This window comes from Mastigoproctus giganteus, chromosome 12 (genome assembly GCF_048544385.1).
Source record: "Mastigoproctus giganteus isolate SK-2022 chromosome 12, ASM4854438v1, whole genome shotgun sequence".
NCBI classification, from domain to species: domain Eukaryota; kingdom Metazoa; phylum Arthropoda; class Arachnida; order Uropygi; family Thelyphonidae; genus Mastigoproctus; species Mastigoproctus giganteus.
In genome coordinates this window covers 167369525-167394410 of record NC_143586.1, presented here as the reverse complement: position 1 = coordinate 167394410, position 24886 = coordinate 167369525, and the positions used below count along the sequence as shown (strand labels likewise).

Here is a 24886-nt window from a genome sequence, read left to right as displayed (position 1 = left end):
ACTCAAAGAGGTAACTACCATTAGAGGTAAAGGGAAGGGTTATTGCTTCCGTAAAGGCGACTACGATGGACTGAGACAGTATTTAGATTCTATACAGTGGGACCAACTGATGATGTTACCAACAGCAAATTCAAAATGGGAAGCATTCAAAGAACTTATCTTGGAAGCTACTAGGCTTTACATACCAACTAAGAAATATTGTTCAAGGTTTAGGCCAAAATGGATGTCAGATGAACTAATGAGGCATATGGCAGAGAAGAAAAATGCATGGGATACTTACAAATTAACACATGACACAGAAGCCTATGATAGATACAAGTTGATATGCAACCAAGTTACAAAGGAGGTTTGGCAGGCGAAGGCAGATTACAAGAAATCCTTGGCAAAGAATGCAAAGAAAAACAGCAAAGAGTTCTTTACTTATGTAAACTCTAGAAGGAAGGGGATGAATCAGATTGGTCCACTTGATATCGATGGGTCAGCTGTTGATGATCCTGCTCAGGTAGCTAACAAACTAAATGAATATTTTGCATCGACATTCACACATGAGGAGTTATTCAGCGAGGGGAATGCCAGAGGTGTATTCAACTCTGGCAGTAAGCTAGAGAATCTTGTAATAACTGAGAGTAAAGTGGAGGAGAAATTGTTGAAGATAAACACAAGAAAGGCACCCGGGGTGGATGGGATCTATCCAGTTATATTAAAGGAGGCAGCAAAGGAAGTAAGCAAACCCTTAGCCATAATTATGAGAGCTTCCTTGGACTCAGGGGAGGTACCCATAGACTGGAAATGTGCAAATGTGACCCCAATTCACAAAGGAGGATCAAAGGCTGACACAAGTAATTATAGACCTGTGAGCTTAACTTCTGTTCCAGTAAAATTAATGGAGGCACTGGTTAAAGAAGCACTGCAGGATCATTTAGACAAGACTTCAGTTATAGCTCAGACACAGCATGGTTTTGTTAAGGGGAAGTCTTGCCTGACCAACTTGATTGGATATTATGATGCAGTCACAAAAGAACTGGATGCAGGGAATAACTTGGATATTATATACTTGGATCTTAGAAAGGCTTTTGATACTGTTGCACATGGAAGACTGCTACACAAATTGGAGCAGTGTGACATTGGAGGCAAATTGCTGCTATGGATAAAGGGGTGGTTGAGGGGGAGAAGACAGAGAGTGGTAATCAATGGACACTGCTCATCGTGGACTAATGTTATTAGTGGAGTCCCTCAGGGCTCAGTGTTGGGTCCATTATTGTTTTCTGTATTTATAAATGTGATGATGGTATATCAAGCTTAATGTCCAAGTTTGCAGATGATACAAAGGTTGGCAGGGTTGTCAAGGACACTACTGACAGTATGCTGCTGCAACAGGATCTGGAAAGGTTGAGCAGATGGGCTGAGAGGTGGCAAATGAAGTTTAACATTGACAAATGTAAAGTACTACACATGGGAAACAGCAACCCCAGAGCAACGTATCAACTCTGTGGTACTACACTGACAGTGGTAGAGAATGAAAGGGACTTGGGGGTGATTGTGCAGGCAGATATGAAGTTCTCTGAGCAGTGCAGACGGGCTGCAAGAGTAGCTCATGGAGTATTGTCAATGATATACAGCAATTTTTCCAGCAGAGATAAGGAGGTGATTATTCCATTGTATAAGGCAATGGTCAGGCCACACCTAGAGTACTGTATACAGGTCTGGAGGCCTCATTTCAAGAAGGATGTAGAGCTGCTGGAATGAGTACAGAGAAGGGCAACAAGATTAGTGAATGGAACAAAGGGGTGCTCTTACGAAGAAAGGCTTCAGTTTTGCAAATTACAGTGTCTGGAGACTAGGCACCAGCAAGGTGATCTGATAGAGGTGTATAAAGCCTTGAATGGTTTAAGCATGCTCAATGCTGATGGGATTCTTCCTCTAGCTCAGAAAAATCACCTGAGAGGGCATAAATTCAAATTGAGGAAAGACAGATGTAGGATAGACGTGTGGAAATTTGCCTTTAGCCAGCGGGTGGTTTGTTGGTGGAACAGACTGCCATCCCTTGTGGTGGAGGTTGATAGCCTAAATAAGTTTAAGGCTCAGCTGGACAGGTATTTTGAACGAACAGAGGGGTGAAGTGGAAGTGGGTTTTTTTTTTTTTTTTTTTTTTGGCTGATGCTGCATAAGCTTGCTTTCTTGCATCAAATGCCTCTACTAATGCTAATGCTAATTTTGGGAATCTTGCTGGAACACATTGTTAGACAATACTTGGCAAAGATACCATCATTTTTAACAAAGATACAATCAGTGTATGAAGGAGACTTAGGACACTGAATGAAGGAGAATGTTTTAGCTCATACTTCTAGACTCCTCAAGAAAGTAAGTTAAAGGTACCCGCAACATTTAATTTCTTTGAAAATAAAATCTTTAACAATATTTGTTTTCAATAAACTAGGTGAGTATGGCTTGGCACATCCAGGGTCTGAGCTGGATATCATCATAATTCTTCTCTTTCTTGGTGATTTTCTCTCTCTCTCTCTCTCTCTCTCTCTGGGTAACTCTTTTTTTTTTTTTTGGCTAGTGCAGAATAAGCCACAGGCTTCCTTGCACTATATGGCTAATAATAATAATAATAAATTCTTTTATTAATTTTTATTGCTTTCTGAACTGAGAAAGAGTATCATCCCTGGACCATATCATATATTTTGTATATCCTTAGAAACCTGCAGAAAGTAATAGTAATAGAAGGGTTTTTTTTTTTTTTTTTTAATAGTTAACAGTTACAGTAAACTATTCTCAGGTGTTTATTAAGGCTGTGTTCATTAACAAAAATAAGCACCTTCATAGAATCTTTATAAAAAATTACAAATTTTAACACAGCTTTACTTTTTTTTTATGACAAAAGGCAGAGACATGTTACTGCAAAAATATGGAGGAAAACTGTGTTATGACAGTGAAATGAAGAAAGAGGGGGGCCAAATTGATTCAAAAAAGTCAGATTTACTATGCAAACAAACTTCCAGGTTTACTATGCTAAATTCCTTATTAATTTTCAACTTCCCTATTAATTTTCATTGTTAATTAATTACATCGTATTTAAACAGAAATCATGCCCCAGACTAGAGCTGCAAAGCAATGTGCACAATGTAGCGGGACTGCTGTGGCTCGGGGGAGAACCGAAGGGGGCAATTCTCCAACGCATCACAGCCTAAAAAAATGTGCAACTTGTGAAATGTTTGTGGACTTTCTGTAACAGGACAGGATCTAGCCAAGGAGAATGTCTTTATTTGTGTTAGGTGCTGAGAGTGTGAAGAAATTAGGCACTAACTCAGCATTCTGATGGGTGTCTACGAGAGTTTGAAGAGTAGGGTAGATGACCTTGAAGGAATTAAAATTAAAACAAATTAAAACGATCAAGCTCTCAGCTGCCCAACTCAACACCAGAGCTCTCTCTTGTGCATCAGGCAACACAACAGAAATCTTAAGGGCAGAATGTGCTGGTTCCACAGGAGCTAGTTATTGTTGGTGACTGTATTGTCTGGGAGATGGGAAATATGTTGTGCAAAAAAGGATAAGTGGAATAGGACCAGGGTTTACGTGCCAGGGGGCAAAAGTTGCTGACATTGTAAAGCAGATATAAACATTTAAGGGCACAAAGAGTAATGTTGTTGTAAATGTTGGCACTAATGACATTAAGAGTAGGAGATCTGCGGACTTATTTAACAAGTAAAAGACAATGTCAAAAAAAGTCGCAAGTTAGGGTTAAACTTGAAATTGTCAGCAATTCTGCCAAGACACGATAGGAGGGAGTATATGATGAGAGTCTTGTCAATCAATTCGGCCCTGGAGAGATTGTGCAAGGCTCATGAGGTAAAATTTTTCTCAGCATGGAGAGATTGTTTCTAAAAGAATGGGATACACTTAAATAGAAAGGGTGCAAGAATATTTGCTGATGCTATCGATGCAGTGTTAGGTGGGTCGGAAAACCGCTAATTTGGCCCTGGAGATTGTGCAAGGCTCATGGAGTAGAATTTTTCTCAGCATGGAGAGATTGTTTCTACAAGGATGGGATACACTTAAATAGAAAGGGTGCAAGAATATTTGCTGATGCTATCGATGCAGTGTTAGGTGGGTCGGAAAACTGCTAGCTTTGGGGGAATTCACAGACTAATGGATTAACAGTAACCACAGACTAATAGATTAACAGTAGCCACAGGCAGAGGTGAAAGTGATTCTTGCATTGCTTCTATTGGAATGAGCAGCAGCCCGGAAAGAGAGGTGTTAGTGATTTCAAGGACTGCTGGGAGTCATCGTGGAATAAGTAAATACATGGATTGTTTTAGGGTAACTAAGAGAATGAACATATTCATGTATACTTGCATGTACACCAATGCTAGGAGTATAGTAAATAAATTTGATGAATTTGAGGTGCTGGTGAAGACATCAAAGGCAGATATTGTTCGGATATCAGAGACGTGGTGACCACACAGTGATAAGGAATTGGAATTTTGGGAGTACACTGTGTACAGGTAGGATAGAAGGGAAGGAGGGGTGATGCTGTTAGTTAAGAAACATAAAATCTAAGGAAGTGTATCCAGTTGACATGGGCAGACAGTGCAGTGTTGAGTTAGTTTGGTGTGACTTAAGCATGTGGAATGCAAGTCGAGAATATGAGTGTGTTATAGGCCTTTTTGTGCAGCAGTCTTCCGTGTTGCACACGGAAGACTGCTGCACTGTTTGTTTAAGACAGAGAAATACGTGATGAACGAAGGGACGGTGAGTAATACTTATCATTAAAAACTGCCTGAAGGTGGCAAAAAAGGGTATCATGTTAATTTCTCTGAGTCAGAAAGTAACTCCTGATCCGACTAAGGGAAATGAGTCAGTATGGTGCGAAATGACTTGCGATAAAGGAAAGATGATAGTCAGAGTATGTTATAGGCCAAATGACTGTAATGTGTATGACAAAAAATCTCTTCAGGCAAATTGAATGAGCTGGTAAGTATGATGGTTTAATATGGGAAACTTCCTCTTATAGACTGGAAATACGTTATATTGGGGTGAAATGGAAGCTTTTTTTTTTTTTTTGGCTGATGCTACATAAGCTTGCTTGCATCATATGCCTATGCTAATGACACTAATGAGTACAACAAACAGCTGTACAGAGAAATAGAGTGGGCCAGTAAAGCAGAGTGTCTTGTAATGGGTGATTTTTACTTCCCAAATATAGACTGGAACTTGTGGTTGGTCACTTGCACACTAGCTAGACTTTTGTGGATTTATTGGATGATTGTTTTCTACAGCAGCATGTTCAAGAGGCAGCTAGAGGGAGTAATATTCTTGATCTGATAATCAGCAGTGATTACTCATGCATTAAGAGTCTGCAGATAAAGGAACCATTAGGTGGCAGTGATCACAGTGTATTGATGTGGGATTTAATGAAAGATATAACTACCATCAGGGTAAAGGAAAGGGTTTTTGCTTTCGTAAAGGTGAATACAGTGGTCTCAAGGATTTTTTAAGTTCTATACAGTGGGACGAGCTGATAATATTATAAGATATGGGCTTGGCACACCCAGGGTCCTAAGCTGGATATCATCATACTTCACGGACTGGAGATGTGCAAATGTATCCCCAATTAACAAAGGGAGATTGAAAGGGGATACGAGTAATTACAGACTTATTATAGTCAGTCATAGAGCACGTTAGAGCTGTAAATGTTAAGTTGCAAAATAGTTAACTGACATGTAAGTTTGTGCAAGTGCATCATTTCTACACACAGCCAGCTACTAAGTAACTAGGAATTGGCATCATTATTGCATCTTATGTGAATACCTTTGCAACGAATTACCATGATATTGCACTACCTTGAATAAGTAACGTATCACCATTGGAAAAGACTACTGTTTACTTTGTGGAATATCATGGTATCTCTTTGTGAAGGTATTCACAATATGAGATGCACTTAATGATGGCAATTCCTAGTTAGTAGTTGGCTGCATGTAGAAATGATGCACTTGTACTAACTTACACGTCAGTTAACTGGTTCACAACCTGAGGTTTATAGCCCTAAAGTTCTCTATGATCTTAATCATTTGCACACCACTAGGCATCTCTCATATTGTGGAGTTATACTTCGCAACTGGGTTGTCATCGTTGCATCACCAGGGTACCTGCCCACTCACCGATGAGGAGCCGACAAGCTCCAAAATGGTGCCGTCTTGGTGGTGGTATTTGCCGAGAATAAGTAACAGTAGTCTTCTCTCCATTGGTGAAGCGTTAGTCATTTGAGGCAGTGTTAACTCGTGAAGTTATTCACAATATGAGATGTACTTAACGATGCCAATTCCTAGTGACTTTGTAGCTGGCTGCATGTAAAATTGATACACTTGCACAAACTTACACGTCAGACCTGTTAGTTTAACGTCTATTCCAGGGAAAATAATGGAGTCGTGGGTTAAAGAAGCACTGCAGGATCATCTAGACAAAACTGCAGTTATAGTTCAGACACAAAGTGTTTGTAAGGGGAAATCTTGTCTGACCAGATTGATTGGATACTATGATGTGGTCACACAGGAACTGGATGCAAAAAATAATTTTGATATCATATACTTGGATTTTAGGAAAGCTTTTGATACTGTTGCACATGGAAGACTACTGTACAGATTGGAGCAGTATGGCATTAAGGGCAAGTTGCTACAATGTATAAAAGGATGGTTGAGTGGGAGAAGACAGAGAGTGGTAATCAATGTCCACTGCTCTTCATGGACTAATGTTATTAGTTGAGTGCCCCAGGGTTCTGTGTTGGGCCGACTGTTATTTTCTTTATTTATCAATGATATATATTCTGTATGAATGGTATACATCACTATGTCTTTACAATTACTAAAGTTGTATAACTCTGTCTAGTCAGATTTTTCAACGACAATTCACATAACTTACCTGTGTCCAAGTTCATGAGCAATAACGAATGCCGCTTCAAAACTTGTACCCTCATTTAGTGTGCAGCTGTACTCAGGCTGACACATTCCATTGACCCATGCCAAACCTGTAAGACAAGAAATGGCAACAGATTTTATAATCTGGTATCCTCATTACATTGCATTTAGATTATTTCCAAAATATTTTCTGTAGTTGCAAACATTTTGCATTGACTTTAAAATAACATGGTGAAGTTGAAAAAGGAATGGCTGAGATTTCAATGTCACACTAGTGAGGGGGGGGGGAAAGATTTACAATAGGTGAAAGTACTTTCCTGTTATGTTTCCCATCATCAATATATTTAATTCGGAAGCCGTTTTCTTTCAACATTCAGTGTGAACGATAGGCTTAACCGCTCAAATTGAAGCTGTTTCTTCCTAGGTGTGCACAAAGTTGTTAAAATTTAAAAATTCCGAATAGTTTTATTTTACGGAACAGGCCAGTTTTGTAGTACGAACAAGAATAGTTCAACATTCACTTCATAGATGGAGTCACAGGAAGATGTTAACTGTTAAACAAACAGTTGTCAAAGTTAATAAGGCATTTTTTTCTGATTAACAATTTGCACTTTACGTGATCATGTCCTTTGTTCCTAATAAAAAATAAATAAATAAAAATAATACTAAAACTTTGCTACCAATTGTGAAATTTCTGCAATGGGTACAGCTAGCTGTAGCCATTGTGTACGATAGGCCTAACCGATTCAGTCTCAAACTGAACATATTTCTTCCTACGTGTGCAGAAACATGGGAAAATATAAAAATTCCAAATAGTAAAAAAAACCAATGTTTTATTTTACAGAACGGGCCAATTTTCTCTACAAGTGCTGTCTACCTTAAAAGAAAGAATAGTTTTATTTTACAGAAATGAGAAAGGATTCTGTGCATACCTGCTCACGATCAAACACGGAATACATTTCTTTAGGACAGCTAGAGAAAAACTCTGCTACCATTTGCGAAATTTTCACAAGAGTACTTCTAGTTATGTTTATTGTATGATTTTTTAATCATCATAGACTGATTAAAACACATTCTTATGGTTTATATTTGTTAGCAGACACTGAAATAAAGACTGGGTGGTTCGTATTCCAAAGATTTTTGCTAAAGTGGAGGAATTTAAGCTTATTGTAACTAGTTTAAAATGCACATTATGTTGCAGTTTGAGAAGTTAAACGAAAGAGTTCATTAATGTGTTATAGCTAAAAGCATTCATTAAGAAGATTAATTTGTTAATATAACATTCTTAAATTATGGCATAGTTCAAATTGCCATGCTTTGTGTTGCATTACAAATGCCTTCCTTTGTATTAAGTAAAGTTGCCATTTGTTACATATTTCCAGCTGTTTATTATTGCAATTAATGAAATAATAAACCGTGCTCAGGAACCCCATTCAGAGCAACTTCAATAGTTATTGTCATCTCTTCAAACTGTGAACAGTAAATGACTGCCTACTTGCCAAAGCTGGAAAATTTGCACTGCTACAAATAAACAGCACAGGATCAAGTCTGTTTGCCAACAATCACATTCTTGATGGTACAATTTCCCAACAGTACGCTTATTGAACTGGTACTATTTGCTACCAAGATATTGGCCAACATCGGTGTTATCCTGATTGTATGTTTTACTTCTTGTTTGTTCTGTATTGAATAATTTTGTTTTTTGTGCTGAAAAATTTGAATTTTTTCTGTAGACATGCCACTGTCCCTGTTCATTAAAACATTATGCCTTTATTAATAATCATATTGGCCCTCTGGCACTTGATGTACATTTGTCCATTATGCTGTTGATGAGATTAGGTAGTATTTAGTAGCATTTGTTGTTTACCTTTTGCACTTTCCCATCGTTCATTACATGGTTTTGTTGGCCTCATTTCCATTGTTTACCAAGTGGGTGCTTTTTGGTCCTGTATCTATCGTTTGGCCAATAATGAATTGTATACTTACTTAAATAACACAGTACTTAAATACTTTAAAAGTAGTAATGGTAGTAACTACCATTACTACTTTTATCTCTTTTTGCTTTACATTTTATCTCATTTTGTTTTACTCTAACCTTATATTACATATTGTACTTCTAGGTTTTGCCACAGTGCCGCCATTGACCTTTGCACGTTACTTGGGTGTTTTTGACGCACAGGTTGTTTGCAGACTGCACCTTATCTCACTCAATCTGCTACCTCATTGCTAATCCAATATATTTTTAACTCTACCATATTCTATCATATCTAGAACGTATCAATACAGACCGATGTAATGCACAATCTTTCACTTAGATGACATTAATCGGTGCTGATCTCATTAACAACCTTAAGTTATCTATAATGTTAAAATTTACAAATAATTCTTCGCCTAATATATATATATATATATATTAGATAGTATAAATCAGAGCTGTACTACTCAATATGTCCTACGTTGATAATAATATTAGTAAAATAAGAGGAGTTTACCTCAATATAGTATGTAGAACACTTCTGTATGATACCCTCCAGAAATTAAAACGGAAAAAACAAAAAAATCAACAAGTTACCAGTACATTAGAGTAAAATATAAATAATTAAATAATCATTTTAACACAATTCAAATCAATTTAAAACAATTAAAAATCAAATTAACACAATTAAAAGAATCTAACGAAAATATTCAAAACGAACGTTGTCAGCTTCAGGAAGGAAAATCGTTTTGAATATTTTCGTTAGATTCTTTTAATTGTGTTAATTTGATTTTTAATTGTTTTAAATTGATTTGAATTGTGTTAAACTGATTATTTAATTATTTATATTTTACTCTAATATACCGGTAAGTTGTCGGTTTTTTCCGTTTTAATTTCTGGAGGGTATCATACGGAAGTGTTCTACGTACTATATTGAGGTAAACTCCTCTTATTATTTTACTAATATATATATATATATATATATAGATATATATATATATATATTTTTTTTTTTTCCTGATTTACTTCAAATAAGTAAAACTAACTATACTGATATGATGCATAAAAACTTCACTGTTAAAAACAATGCTACATACAAATTCACCATTACATAAATTGCAGTAAATAAAAATGCACATAATTGTTAGTTTATAGACATTTTTTTCAGCAAAGCGCTTGCTTGCCCTAGAAATAAATGTAACTGGGAGCTCGTCAGGGATTCAAGTATCTCTTGACCTGCCAAGTGATGCACCCCCAGTTTGGAACCCAGAAAAGAATAGTCAAGAACTGCCCTGGTCGAAGGTGATCTAGTTTTATTGGGTGACTGCATTGTCAATGAAACAGGTAACATTTTTTGCAATAAAGATGGGTGGCCTAGAAACAGTGTGTGTTTGCTCCTGTCAAACACTCTGGTTTTGTTGTTAATCACATTGATATGTTGATGTGTTTGTTGTTAAACATATTGATGATGTTTAACAACACATTGTCAAATTTTTTGTCACATGGTTAACACATGGTCACACATTGTCACATGGTTAACAACACATTGTCAGATTTTAAGGGAGATGAAGAGAGAATTATTATTCATGTGGGGACTAACAATATTAAGCATACACAACCTGACCATCCATTGGAGAAATATAGGACCATTCTGCAAGTTAGGTCACAACGTGTATGACCTAACTCTTCAATTCTGCCCAGACAATATAAGAGGGACTATATGCTGAAAGCCTTGTGGATTAACTTTGTAGGAATCTAATTTGTAGAGATGGTATTCATTTGAACAAAGGGGTACAATGGTTTTTGCCAGTATCATGGAGGATACTCTTAAGGTTCAGGGAAACTGCTAGTTAGGGGGTTAGAAGGGTAATTTAGATCCTCATTTATCTGATGATATGGGTCAAAGTAATGCTTGTACTCACCTTATGAATTCTTGTTTATTGGCACTACAACCAATGTTGATAGCATGTTCTTGAGAGGGAAGATATAGCTTGGTATACAAACCTAAATAACTTCAAGGGATGTGAAATGGTAGTAAACTATAGAGGATTACTTAGTCTTAACTGAGTCTGCAGTAATGTCAGGAGTGTTGTCAATAAAATGGCTGAATTTGAACTCCTGGTTAGGACAACTACAGCTGATATAATAGGGCTAACAGAAACATGGTGCCACCAGGAATTTAGCATTAGCATTAGTTGAAGCATATGATGCAAGAAAGCAAATTTATACAGCATCAGGCAGAAAAAATAAATAAAAACAAAACAAAACATCCCTTTTCACATATCTGGTCACTCCAAATGTTTGTCTAGTTCAGCCTTAAATTTATTTAAGCTATCAACTTCCACAACAGATGGAAGTCTGTTCCAGCAATCAACTACCTGCTGGTTAAAGGCAAATTTCTGCACATCTATTCTACAACTGTCTTTCCTGAATTTGAATCTATGCACCCTCAGGCCCTGGTGAAAGGTTACTTATAAGCTAGAACATGTTGGGATTATTGGAAATATTCAAAGATGGATTGCAGAGTGGCTGCAGGTCAGAAGGCAGAGAGTTGAGATTAATGGATTTTCTTCAGATTGGTGTTAATGTCAGGAGTGGGGTCCCTCATGGATCGGTTCTTGGACCAATGTTGTTTCTGATTTTCATAAATAACATCAACAAAGGGGGGTAGAGGAAATAATGTCAAAATTTGTAGACAATGTAAGGATTGTGATAATGATCAGTGCCAAGCAGCGCTCCTTCAAGGTGTCTTTAACAGGCTTCAGGAAAGCCAGAGCTATGTTTTAAAGCAGCAAATGCAAGGTCACTTGGAGAATAGCCCAACACTATATGGCATTTGCAGAGTTTGTACTGCATCTCAATGTATACAACGCAGAGTTGGGGGAGATGCCCAGTGCCGCTTGACCTACACTATAAACTATAAAAACTTGGAGAATAGCAAACCCGAAATAACTTGTATACAGTAAACCCTTGCTAATCTGGATTAATTGGGATTGGGGGAGAGGTCATCCGAATTAAGTGATGATCAGTGAAGCAAAAGATAGCCCTAAAAGACAAAAAAAAAACTTAGAACACAATAAATGGAAAATTTAATGATATAGGTAGTGCTGATGAAAATAAATAAAAAAAATTTCACTGTAGAGCTTTTATTTAAAAACTATAAAAAGACAATACATTTATCCATCAATAGATGGATAAATGTGTTGTCTTTTGTCTTTTTATACATTTATCAGGTGCACACCAATGTCACTTGATAATTGCTGTGAATACCTCTTAAATACAGCTTCTTTCAGCAACACTTCTTTTGGCTTTTTTAATGTCTGTCTATTTGATACACTGCTTTTATCATCCCCCACATCGAATTTTAAAGCAAATGTCTTTATAGATTCTTTTTGTTTTCTTAATATTTGATGAAATGTTGGCAATTCCAAATTCTTCAACAATTTTTTTTAAGGAACACCATTTTCAAGTTGTTCTATCACTCTGAGTTTGTTAATGATAGTTAAAGTAGTGCGTTTTCTTTTTATTCCACTTTTTAATTCTTTAGAACCCATAATTATATAAAATATGGTAAATTATGTACAGATGTATATACATATAAAGAAGTATGCAAATTAAGTGATATAAGCAATAACATCCATCCAACTCAGAGTCAACAGTGATATTGAATAACATGCAAGACAATGTAATGTATGTTCCGTCTCTCTTAGTGCGCTCAATCAGCATGCAGAGTTAGTCATCTGCCTTCCTAAATCCCTTGTGTCTTTCAGCGTACTCGAGTGTGAACAGAATTTTCCATATTTCAATCCAGATTAACTGTAACCAGATTAGTGAGGATTTACTGTATTTGGTGGGGTTGAATTAAAAACAGAGGAAAAAAGGGATCTGAAAGTTGTAATATGGGTAGATTGAAGTTTTCTGGGCAGTGTAAATAGGTGGCCAGGAAAGCTTGTGTTGTCCTATTGATGATATATTGAACAATAACTTGTAGAGATAGGATGTCATAATGCCACTGTATAAAGCAACTGTAAGACTGCATTTGGAATATTATCTCTAAGAATGGAGAATCTGAAAAAATACACTGAACTTCTTGAAAGGGTTCAGAGATGGGTAGCTCGCATGATGAGATCAGATTACGTGGACTATGGGGCTTGGCAACCAGAAACCTTAGAGGGGGACCTGATTGGTTCCTGGTTGCCAAGGCTTTGTGAGGGTTAGTAATAGGAATGAAGGCAGAATTTTCACTGTTATAAAGCATTCCAGAACTAGGGACCATAAATTCAAATTACAGGGACATGGTTTAGACGCCAGTGAGTTGTTGATTATTAGAACAAGTTGCTTCTGCAAGTAGTTGAGACTGACAGTTTTAAGAAATTCAAACGTCAGCTGGATAGTTACCTATGTGAGGAGGGAAGCACATTTTTATTTTATTTTATTTTTTGGCCAGTGGCCTTGGCTTCCTTGTGATACTATATTGCTAATTCTGTTACTAGTACTAGTAAGCTTACTTTCTTGCATCATACTAATACATCAAGTCTCTGATGTATTAGTAGACTAATTTAAGATCAATAAAATATCTCTTTTTGGAAAACAAGTATTATGGTTCTTAATGCTAATTTTTCAAAGTAAAAATAGGATCTTACCTAATACTTTGTCATTGGTGCCATTAATCGTTCTTTTGAAAAGGTTAAGTCTGTGAAAGAAAAATCGGTGAATTAAATTAGAAAATTAGTTATGTAACATATGCAGCACATTACATTTGAGGCATGTTTGATTTTTTATTCTTAATTTAATTGAATTTTTTTTCTTTTTTGTGATTAATAGTAGTTGTAACTAATTAATTACTAAGATTATAACTAATTAACTAATTGATTATTAAGATTATAACTTCATAGCATTTATGTTCTCCAAACTTAGCCATCCAGTTTATCTGCAACTGTATAATATTTATTACTCTTCTCCTATATACATTTTTGTTTCATCTTTTCTCTCTTTATATATTTCTTTACAAGTGACACCACATTCATGTGTTGTTCAGAACACATGCATTCATAGGCTATCCAGTGGTGAGCTGTGAATATTTTAACAATGGGCTTGCAGTTTTGCCAACGTTTTTGATTGAAACATCCTTGGGGATTCCTACCGAATAAATCTGATTGGTCATGGAAGTGATGCCATCTGCCAGAGGCACTTTCCATGCTTGCATTACTAGCAGGGGCGTATTCGGGGGTGGGCAGAGAGGGTACATGCCCCTCTCTGCCCACTTAACAAAAAATTCGAAATTAAAAAAATGATTGCAAGAGGGGTTTAAGAAAGCCACAAAAATCTGGTCACCATGCCCCCCTTACGATGATACCTGGGTATGCCACTGACTACTAGTAGTGTGATTGACGCATTTTTCATGACTGGTATGATATCTCGAGTCAGGGGAATGGACAGATGGAGCTTATTCCCCCCGAACTATGCTTATAAGTGCATGTGTATAATGTCCCCAGGTCTATCAAAAAAAAAAAAAAAAAAACCCTCAAAAACCTGGTCGTTATGCTCCCCCCCCCACGATGATACCTGGATAAGATAGCATCTGGAGTTCTAACATTTTAGAATTTTTGAATAGTATGACATCACAATCATACTTCTGAAGTTAGTACTGTCATATTGCAACAATACAAGTATTTTTCATACACTGCAACGATACAGATATTTGTCAACAATTTCTTTCTCTCGTCTCACATTGTCATTACATTCCATTGTTAAGTGCCCCTAGCAGCTGCGTATGTCACTTCAGCTACAAGATCGGTACATCAATCAATGCTGTTTTCCAGAGTCATTTAGATATGTTGCAATCGCAAATATACATCTCTTATTTTAGTTATCATAAATCCATTGTATTTTGTCTACCAGAAATTATGAAAATTTGTGAATGATCAATAAAATACTGTATTTACAATACAAAAGCTCTTATTTCATAATCAATATATACAAATCAAAATATCTAAAAGAAACGCGAAGGGGGTTTCACATAATACAGAACTACTGTGTGTGCTCGGCATATGCATCACTTTTTTATTCATCTTTTCTCTTTTTTTAAATAACTAGTGAAATGTAATGGATACATTTTTTTCATGATAAAATTTTAATATTGAGAATTAAATATAACATGAAATATTTCTCATATCACAAATAACATAAAAACTATCACACAACATTCCACAATATAAAAACAGATATTACATAAAAAACAAAACTATTCTAGAAAAGGTACACAAAAATCACAGATTACATGAAAAAAATTATTATACAAATATTCAAGAGGAATTTATTCTGAAAATTGCCATATAGAATTTACTTCTTTATTAATATTTGTTGTTGATCTTCTGCTTTGCTCAGCAGCTGAGCGATGATTACAGAGGAAGATTTGACGTATTGATCAGGATCAAATTGAAGCAATGGCTTACCATTTAGATGTATGGTCATCATAATCTGCAACGTGTTTAATTGTCACAATATTATTCATTACGCTGGAAGCTTGCCAGCTTCAGAACTGCTAATCGCAATGGTTTCAAATATATTCTGGCTTTCTTAATTGAAAAGGGAATTTCACTCGATTTTAACGATAAACTGTCTTCGAAAAAATCTCTAAAATCATTAATTTTTATTTCATATTTAATCAGAAAACTTAAATTTTTTTATTTGGTTTTCACCGTCTTGCCACCGAGACGAAAGTTCTTTCATATTCCGCAATTTCGGGTAGCATATGTTTAAAATTTTTTTCAATTCCTCATCATCAATGGTATCATTATTTTCATTATTTAATTTAAAATCACTGTTGCATTAATAACTTATCCTTTAAGGATAAAACAATGCATTTAATAATTTGTCACAAGGTAATTTTTTTGGTTTGTTCTTACTTTAGAACACATTTTTTTGATTCCTTCAAATTCTTTCCACTTCAACATGGTCTCAATTTTAGCTTCAGAATTTCTCAAATTAGCAATAGCATTGATAGTTCCAATAATTAATCTGCTTTTACTATAGTGATGCCGTGACTTTGTAAAGCTTCTGAAAGGTAAGATCTCCTGCAGGATGTTGATCATTATTGCTAAATTGTTAAGAAATTCCAGATATAAAAGTCAGGTTTAATAATCCTGATTATTTAACTGATTCTGATTCAAAACGTTTGCAAAAAAGCGTGATAATTCCTCCAAGCCGCAACTGCCGTCTGCAAGCTGCCCATCGTGGCCTGAACACATGACCGATCTTAACAGTTTCCACATCAAGTTCTTTAGCAATCATCCTTAATTCATGCTGGTTTTTTTGGAGATTGATGATATTTAACCCCAGGGGCTCACATCTGGTATGTGGTGAGTATGGGCTTGGCACACCCAGGCTCCTGAGCTGGATATCACCATTCTTCTCTTTCTTGGTGATTGATTCCCTTCTACTTCTCCCCTCGCTCTCTCTCTCTTTCTTTCTCTCAGGGTAACTCAGAAAGAAAATTTTTTGGCTGGTGCAGCATAAGCCTCAGGTTTCCTTGCACCATATGACTGATGATAATAATATTGTGCATACAGTTTTTTTTTTTTTTTTTTTTTATTATTGCCTCTATGCCATTATATTTTAGAAAATTTTCTTCACAGTGAAAGCCGCAATGCAGTTTCAAAATCTGCCAACATTTCATCTTCGGAAAGTTTACTTAATATCCTAGTTTCCTCATTTCCTCTCCCCCCTCTACAATGCTACTGTCACTAGTTCTTTTAATCCTGTGCAAAATGTCAGAATCATGCAGATATTCAGCTACTGTGACCATGTAAACATAGATGGAGAAATTTACTGAAACGTGCGGATCACTCACTTCTCTGAAAAACAGATGCCTGTTTCTTTGAGTAAAGGAGAACCACAACACGGGTTGACCACGGTCTATTATTCATGTTGGAAATTGCCTTAATCCTCTGACTGGCTATGGAAAGCATATTGACTAGTGCGTCTTCTCGGTATGTAAGTGTATAGGTTTACGGACACCACTAACATTGTGGAATGGTAATCCCTTTCATCCTTAATTTGTGCTTTCTAATTACCTAAAGGTCAGAGGTGAGAACAATAAGTACAAAGTTCTCTTGTAATCCGTCGTTATATGGAAATTTTCTTTGTTCAACGGAAACTATTTCAAATGTAATTATCAAGGGGGAATTCAAAAAATTACATTAAACAGAGGTTCCATTGTAATTAAATCAAAATTAAGCAATTTTAAAATATATAACTGGTCAATTTCACCATTAAAATGCTGGGGGCGGGGCCCACCGTATTTCTGGCTCTGGATACTTAATAATTGCATTTAGGATTACATTTGTAAAATAAATAATCGGTCTCAACAATGGGCTCGCAAATTTTCAAAAAAAAAAAAAAAAAAAAACCAATGGACTCTTGTGACCCCACTACAGCTCACCACTGGGGCTATCTAAAGCTAATAATACCGCATTAAAACCATTTAGTCTGTAAATTTCCTTTTTTTTTTTTTTCATACAAGCTATACGTATGGGAAAATAAATTATTTTTTCTATAGAGTTTTAATGGAAAAAATTTCCATACAAACTGGACGATGAAATCTGGGATGGCTCAACAGATTTCTGTAAAAGAACTAAATATAAAATTTCAAGAAAATCCATCCACTGGGAATCCATCCACTGAGATGGATGAACACTATGAAGACAACAGGTGTGTGTGTGTGTGTGTGTGTGTGTGTGTGTGTGTGTGTGTGTGTGTGTGTGTGTGTGTGTGTGTGTGTGTGTGTGTGTGTGTGTGTGTGAACACACCTAAAAATTTAAAAATATAAATTGATATAAAAACCAAAATAAGAATACCAACTCTTTAGAGGTTAAAAAAAAAAAAAAAAAAATCTGCTTTCCTTGTTACTGTTCGTAAGCCCCAAGATGAATTCATTTTTTACTGCACGAAAAGATCCCATGTATGTTATTCATATTTCTTGTGCCTGGCTGCAGTTGCGTCCATTCTAACAAGATCCTGTGTCTTTTTTTAAAAATTATAGAAAGCCTTCATTGACAATACCAACACCATATTTGCTATTATATAAAAATGTCATAAAGGATAATGTTTTTGTTTATAATCTGGCACAGGCACTAAGTTAGAAGCATTTACATTAATTATTTTGACACTGAATACAATCATTAACTATATTTAGCATCATTCGGGCTTGAACTATGGACCACCCAAAGCACGTTTCTTTTTGCTTACTTGTGTCTGAACACTTGGCTGCATCGGACCTTAAATCCCCGAGTAGTTTTGCCCTCGCAGTCATTACAATCATCATCCTTTGAGCATTGTGATTTCCTCCAGGTACAATTCCCATCAATAATGCAAGGGATTTCTTTTTGAACATGGTTTGGGTGAAGATCACATCCCCCCCCCCCGAAACTGGAGTTTTTCATCCAACAAAACAACAATACATGCAATTGAAGAACACATGCAATTACAAGCAAATTATATGATGCCTCATAGCCTTAGTTGCTTTGCTGCTTAACACACACACGCATTGAGTACTCTAAGTATCACATGTGATAAAAAAGGTGCCAGATTTTGGTTATATTTATTTAAAAAAAAAGCTTAACTTTAATTTTATCATCTCTGAAATATTCCCCTTCAGACTTCAGCAAGCCAGCAGTTTTTCAGCTGTTGGAAGCAGTTTGTATTCTGCAATCTCTTTATAGAATAAATTACAAGGAGCTAGATCTGAAAAGTACAGAGGCATTAGTAAAGGCACATGATGCAAGAAAGCAAGCTCATACAGGGTTTCTCAAAAATACACGGCATAACTTCAGGAATGAGTTCCTCATATGTAGATAATAAAAATATTTTATATCAACAATAAAAATATTTTATATCAACATTCCGGAAATGCTTGGTTTCCGAGTTTTGAAGGTCTATCTATGACACTTAACTGTTCACATCACGTTATAGTAATTGTTAAAAATGTCCACCTTCTGCCTGAATACAGGCCTCACATCGATGTCTCATGGACTAGCGAAGACTATGCCAAATTCCTGGCATGTTTTGTATTGTCTCACAACTGGCCACAATTCGATTGTGGAGAGTTTCCACATCAGCTACCGGAGTCGAATACACCAATGACTTTAAATGGCCCCACAAGAAGAAATCTAGTGGGTTTAAATTAGTGAGTGTGGAGGCCAGGCAGTTGGTCCACCTCTACCTATCCACCGACCAGGAAACCTTCGATTCAGGCAATTGTGGGCTAGGTGGCTGAAGTGTGCAGAAGCGCATTGTGCAAGAAGTGTGCTTGTTGATGAATGATCAGTGGCATTTCATCCAAGAAATCAGGCATGTTGTTTTCCAGAAAGTTTCTGTACGCCTGCCCTGTGAGTTTGTTTGGAAGTACATGGGGCCCAAATAACTTATCACCAAAAACACCCGCCCAGATGTTGAGGCTGAACCACTGTTGGTGATGTGATGGAAGAATTGCATTTAGGTTTTCTTTGGCCCATACATACTGATTGTGAAAGTTTTGGATTCCATCTCGTGTGAACTGTGCTTCATCTGTGAATATCACTAAGGCAGGAAAGTGAGGAGTTGTACCAAACTGCTGCAAGAACCACTGGTAGAACATTACTCTTGCAGGGTAATCCGCTGGTGACAACGCCTGTACCTGTTGCAGATGGTAAGGATACAGTTGGTGTTCTCACAACACTCTCCAAATAGTCAAACGTTGAACAGCCAGTTGCATTGCTATTCTGCGTGTGCTGATTCCAGGAGTGGCATGCACAACATCCAAAATTTCCACCTCTACTTCAGGAGTCGGATCTTGGTTATCCTCTGTCAGCAGCACGAGGTGTAAAGTCCCATGTTTACAAAGGTGGTGATGAATACCTTCAAACATTTTCCTGTCTGGATATCTTCGTTATGGGAACCTTTCATGGTACAAACGACGAGCCTCCAGAGCGTTGCTGTCTGCCAAACCGTACATAATCCACTGCGCATATCCACTTGCTTCTGATTCTAGTACATGGTCAGAATGGAAAACCACCAGATTCTGTCAGTACCTTGTGATGAAGGAAATTACCTGCAGGAAATAAGACATTCCAGTTAATAACTCGGGAACCAAGCATTTCCGGAACTATGTTGATATAAAATATTTTTATTGTCTACATATGAGGAACTCATTCCTGAAGTTATGCCGTGTATTTTTGAGACACCCTCTGCAGCATCAGCCAAAAAAAAAAAAAAACCCTTCTAATTTCACCCATCCGCTCACTCCAAATGTTTGTCTAGTTCTGCCTTGAATCTCTTTAAGCTCTCAACTTCTACAGCAACAAATGGAAGTTTGTTCTGGCAATCAACCACCTGCTGGTTAAAGGCAAACTTCCACACATCTGTCAAACAACTGTCTTTCCTCAATTAGAATTTATGCCCTATCAGGCGATTATTCTGAGCAAGAGGAAGAATCCCATCAGCATTGAGCATGCTCAAACCATTCAAGACTTTATTATTATTATTATTATTAGCCGTATTGTACAATGGAAGCCTGAGGCTTATGCTGCACCAGCCAAAAAAAAAAAAAAAAAAAAAAATTCTCGAGTTACCCCCTGTGTGTGTGAGAGAGAGAGAGAAAAGTAGAAAGGCATCACCAAGAAAGAGAAAAATGATAATATCCAGCTTAGGACCCTGGGTTTGCCAAGCCCATACTCACCAGATGTGAGCCCGCAGGGGTTATATACACCTCAATCAGATCACCTTCAGGTGCCTAGTTTCCAAACACTGTAATTTGCAAAACTTAAGCTTTTCTTCGTAGGAGCAACCCTTTGTTCCATTCACTAATCTTGTTGCCCTTCTCTGTACTCGTTCCAACAGCCCTACATCCTTCCTAAAATGAAGCCTGCAGACCTGTATACAGTACTCAAGGTGTGGCCTGACCATTGCCTTATACAAGGGGACATCTTCGTTATGTCCAGTTATTACAGGAGGGGATAATCACCTTCTTATCCCTGCTAGAAAAATTCCAGTATTATCATTGACAAGAAACCATGAGCTACTCTTGCAGACTGTCTGTACTGCTCAGAAAATTTCATATCTGCCTGCACAATTACCTCCAGGTCCTTTTTCACTCTCCACCTCTGTCAGTGTAGTACCACACAGTTGATACATTACTCTGTGGTTACCACTTCCCATATGCAGTACTTTACATTTGTCAATGTTAAACTTCAGTTGCCACCTCTCAGCCCATCTGCTCAACTTTTCTAGATCCTGTTGCAGCAGCATACTGTCATTAGTGTCATTAACAACCCTGCCGACCTTTATATCCTCTGCAAACTTGGTACATTAAGCCTGATATACCATCATCAATATCATTAATGAATAGAGAAAATAACAATGGACCCAACACTGAACTCTGGGGGACTCCACGAAGAGCAGTGTCCATTGATTACCACTCTGTCTTCTTTCTCTCAACCATCCCTTTCATCAATAGCAGCAATATGGCTCCAATGCCACACTGCTCTAATTTGTGCAGCAGCCTTCCATGTGCAACAGTATCAAAAGCCTTTCTAAGATCCAAACATATGATATCAAACTTATTCTTTGTATCCAGTTCCTTTGTGACTACATCATAGTAACCAATCAAATTGGTCAGACAAGACTTCCCCTTAACAAACCGATGCTGTGTCCGAGCTATAACTGAAGTCTTGTCTAGATGATCCTGCAGTGCTTCTTTAACCAGTGCCTCCATTAATTTCCCCGGAATAGAAGTTAAACTAACAGATCTGTAAGTACCTGTGTTTCCCTTTGATTCTCCTTTGTGGATTGGGGTCACATTTGCATATTTCCAGTCCATGGGTACCTCCTCTGAGTCCAAGGAAGCTCTTATAATTATGGCTAGGGCTTACTTCCTTACTTCCTTATTTGCTTACTTCCTTTGCTGCCTCCTTCAATATAACTGGATAGATTCCATCCACCGTAGGTACCTTTCTTATGTTTATCTTCAACAATTTCTCCTCCACTTTACTCTCCATTATTACAACATTATCTAGCTTACTGCCAGAGTTTAATACACCTCTGGCATTCCCCTCCCTGAATAACTCCTTGTGTAGATGCAAAATATTCATTTAGTTTGTTAGCTACCTGAGCAGGATCATCAACAGTTGAACCATCGATATCAAGTGGACCAATCTGATTCATCCCCTTCCTTCTAGAGTTTACATATGTAAAGAACTCTTTGCTGAGGTCTCTGAGCATTTTCTAGGCTGAGACTATAGTCATGTTATTATTTTTACCAAAGTTCCCACCCACTCAGACAGCCATGATCAGGAGTGCTAATTTATAGTTATGTCCTATTCATTTTCTGATATTTTTCTAAAACATTCTACAGTACTTGCTCTAGAACATTTTCTGCTAAAATGTTGCATGACAGTTTGGCTTAGTGGAAAAAATTCTTGATGCCTCATCTGGTTGAACAAATCGCAAATCCGCTCTATCATGGAATATTGTTCCCACATCTGGGACGGTGCCCCCAAAACCTCTCTCAGGCTTCTAGATTCCATTCAGAAGAGGGCAGTTAGGTTAATTAATGACTCATCTCTAACAGAGTCTCTCCACTCTCTGTCTCATAGACGTACACTGTTTGCTGCATGCCTTTTCTACAGATACTTCCATGGGCACTGTTCTTTTGAATTGGTTTCTATAATTCTCACTCTCTCTTTCAAAACATTCCAAACACGTGCAGCCAACATCCATTTACTGTCCAACTTCAAACTCACAGAACCAACTTTTCATCTTCCTTGTCTATTCATTCAACTGCCGTTTTCTGGAACAACCTTCCTTCATACGTATTTCCTGAAAATTACAGTCTACAGAAGTTTAAGTCTAATGTCAACAAATGTCTTCTCAGCCTCCAACTCATGCATGGTACTAATTACTATATGTTCTAATACTTCTCATATTTGGGGTTTTCATAAAAAAAAAAAAAAAAAAAAATCATATTTTGTTTTTCCTATTTATCCAGTTATTCTGAACTTAGCATGGTGTGGATACATTTTTCTATGTTTAGGAGGACTTGTAAAGCTTTAATGCTGTCGATATCAGTATTGATATTGACAGCATTAAATCTAATGTCTGTCAAACCTAAAATAATTTTTTTATCATTCGGCGGAATTGTTGAAGAGTGCCAGTTAAAAAATACGTAATCTTGTTTTGTTTGAATTAACCATAGTTTGAGTTCAAATGACCACTAAACACAGTTAATGACTGTATTTATTGAAAGAATTATTATTTGTAAATCCTCTGACCTAGTGGTCATGGCAGACTATAAATAGAACTTTTAAATAATTTAAATTTGAACATTTTTTTTCACAGTTCACTAGATAAGTTAAAATAATAGATCCCATACTTGTTATGAATCTGTCTGCAACAAATGTAATAATATTAGAAAACATTGTATTTGTATTTGTATTGTTATTGTAGCCTCTCATTACAGCTATTCAGCTTATTGATTTTAGATTTAAAAAACTAAACACAATTTGCCTTGTGTCATTTATAATTTTTTATAATTTATATAATTTAAGGGGTTTTGATACATTCTCAATCTGCAAGTTCTTTTTTGCAATTTATTTCATCAGCTAATTCAGAAGCATCGGTATCCTTTTTGTTCCTATTTGTCAGATTTTTTTTTTCAGTTTGATAGAATTTTGTAAAAGATATTCACTTTTCATGTTAATTTCATCTAATGGAAATTAAAATATTTGTAGAAATTCAATATCATAAATTGGTCATCTTGTAAAAAAAAAAAAAAAAAAAAAGTTGATAGCAATGTCGAGAATGAAATAAAAGCTTTTATTTAAAATTTTTATTTTGGATTTTTCTGATCCTTGTACCAGCATGTTCATAATTAAATCATTTTCTTTTCTTTCTTCATCATACTTCTGCTGGTTACTTAGAAATTTTAAAATATATGCCATTTCATATGCAGTAGTTATTCATTTATTGAAACATTCTTCCATCTGATATTTTTTTAAAAAAATTACTAAATTTTCCAAATATCAATGCAAATCCAATGTTTTACATTTGATTTTGTAGTACTTGACTGATAAATTTATATAGTTTAAAATTTAGTGCCATAAATGTTAAGAGTAAAATTAAATTAAAATTAAAATCCCAAAATTACATTTTAACACTTAAAACACATGCTTTCTGTGAGTCATATTTGATCGTTATCTTCATCTTCAAAACTTTCAACTAATGTATCACAAATTTCACTGATTTAGAATCTTAGAGGGCTCAAAGTATTGATCCAAGACTTCCAGATTGTGTTTGAGAATGGTTTTATGGTTAAACTAGAAATATCATTTTTCTCTACTATCCAACATTTTGTGGAGTGGAATAAAAAGTTAAGTACTTGAATCAATCCAAAAAACACAATTGTATCAGTGTTACATTTGATGGTATTATTCATAACTAAATTTAATGTATGAACATGGATTCAAGTTTAAAATTCAATTTTTTTCAACCCATTATTTTTACCTCATATATTGGTATCATATTCAGAATTTAAAACAAATACACCAACTGTTTAATTATAATGGTTTAATACTGGAAACTAAAATGTACCAAACGATACTACACTGTAAAATGATATATGCAAAAGACTGATTTACAAAATAAATATACGATGAAACTTTAATATACAATAAAATATAAATAAATAAAATATTTAAAATACAATAAAGATAAAAGCGATAAAACATTGACTTAAGCTTTCGGAGGCTTCCGCCTCCTTTCTCAACAACAATGATGTTTAAGCAACACATCCTTAAGTAACAGGCTCACAGCACACGTGGTTGACCAGGCACATGCTCAATATTTCTTCCATACGATCCAGAACCGGAAACGGCTCGGGAGTGTGGAAATATAAAACGCTCGTCTTTTGCCAGGACTGCAGCTTCTAGTAGGGGATGAAATCAAACACCCCTGTCCC

At 36.2% G+C, this 24886-nt stretch overlaps 1 protein-coding gene across 1 annotated transcript in view; it reads right to left on the bottom strand.

The window, feature by feature from the left end:
* Positions 1-24886, bottom strand: part of LOC150077579 (A disintegrin and metalloproteinase with thrombospondin motifs adt-1-like) — a 150197-nt gene that overhangs the window by 55061 nt on the left and 70250 nt on the right. The window contains exons 8-9 of the mRNA XM_090385950.1: positions 13539-13588; positions 6925-7030 (exon numbers count right to left, since the gene is read on the bottom strand). Coding sequence (XP_090242076.1) covers positions 6925-7030; positions 13539-13588 — 156 coding nt within the window. The remainder of the gene's footprint in view (positions 1-6924; positions 7031-13538; positions 13589-24886) is intronic.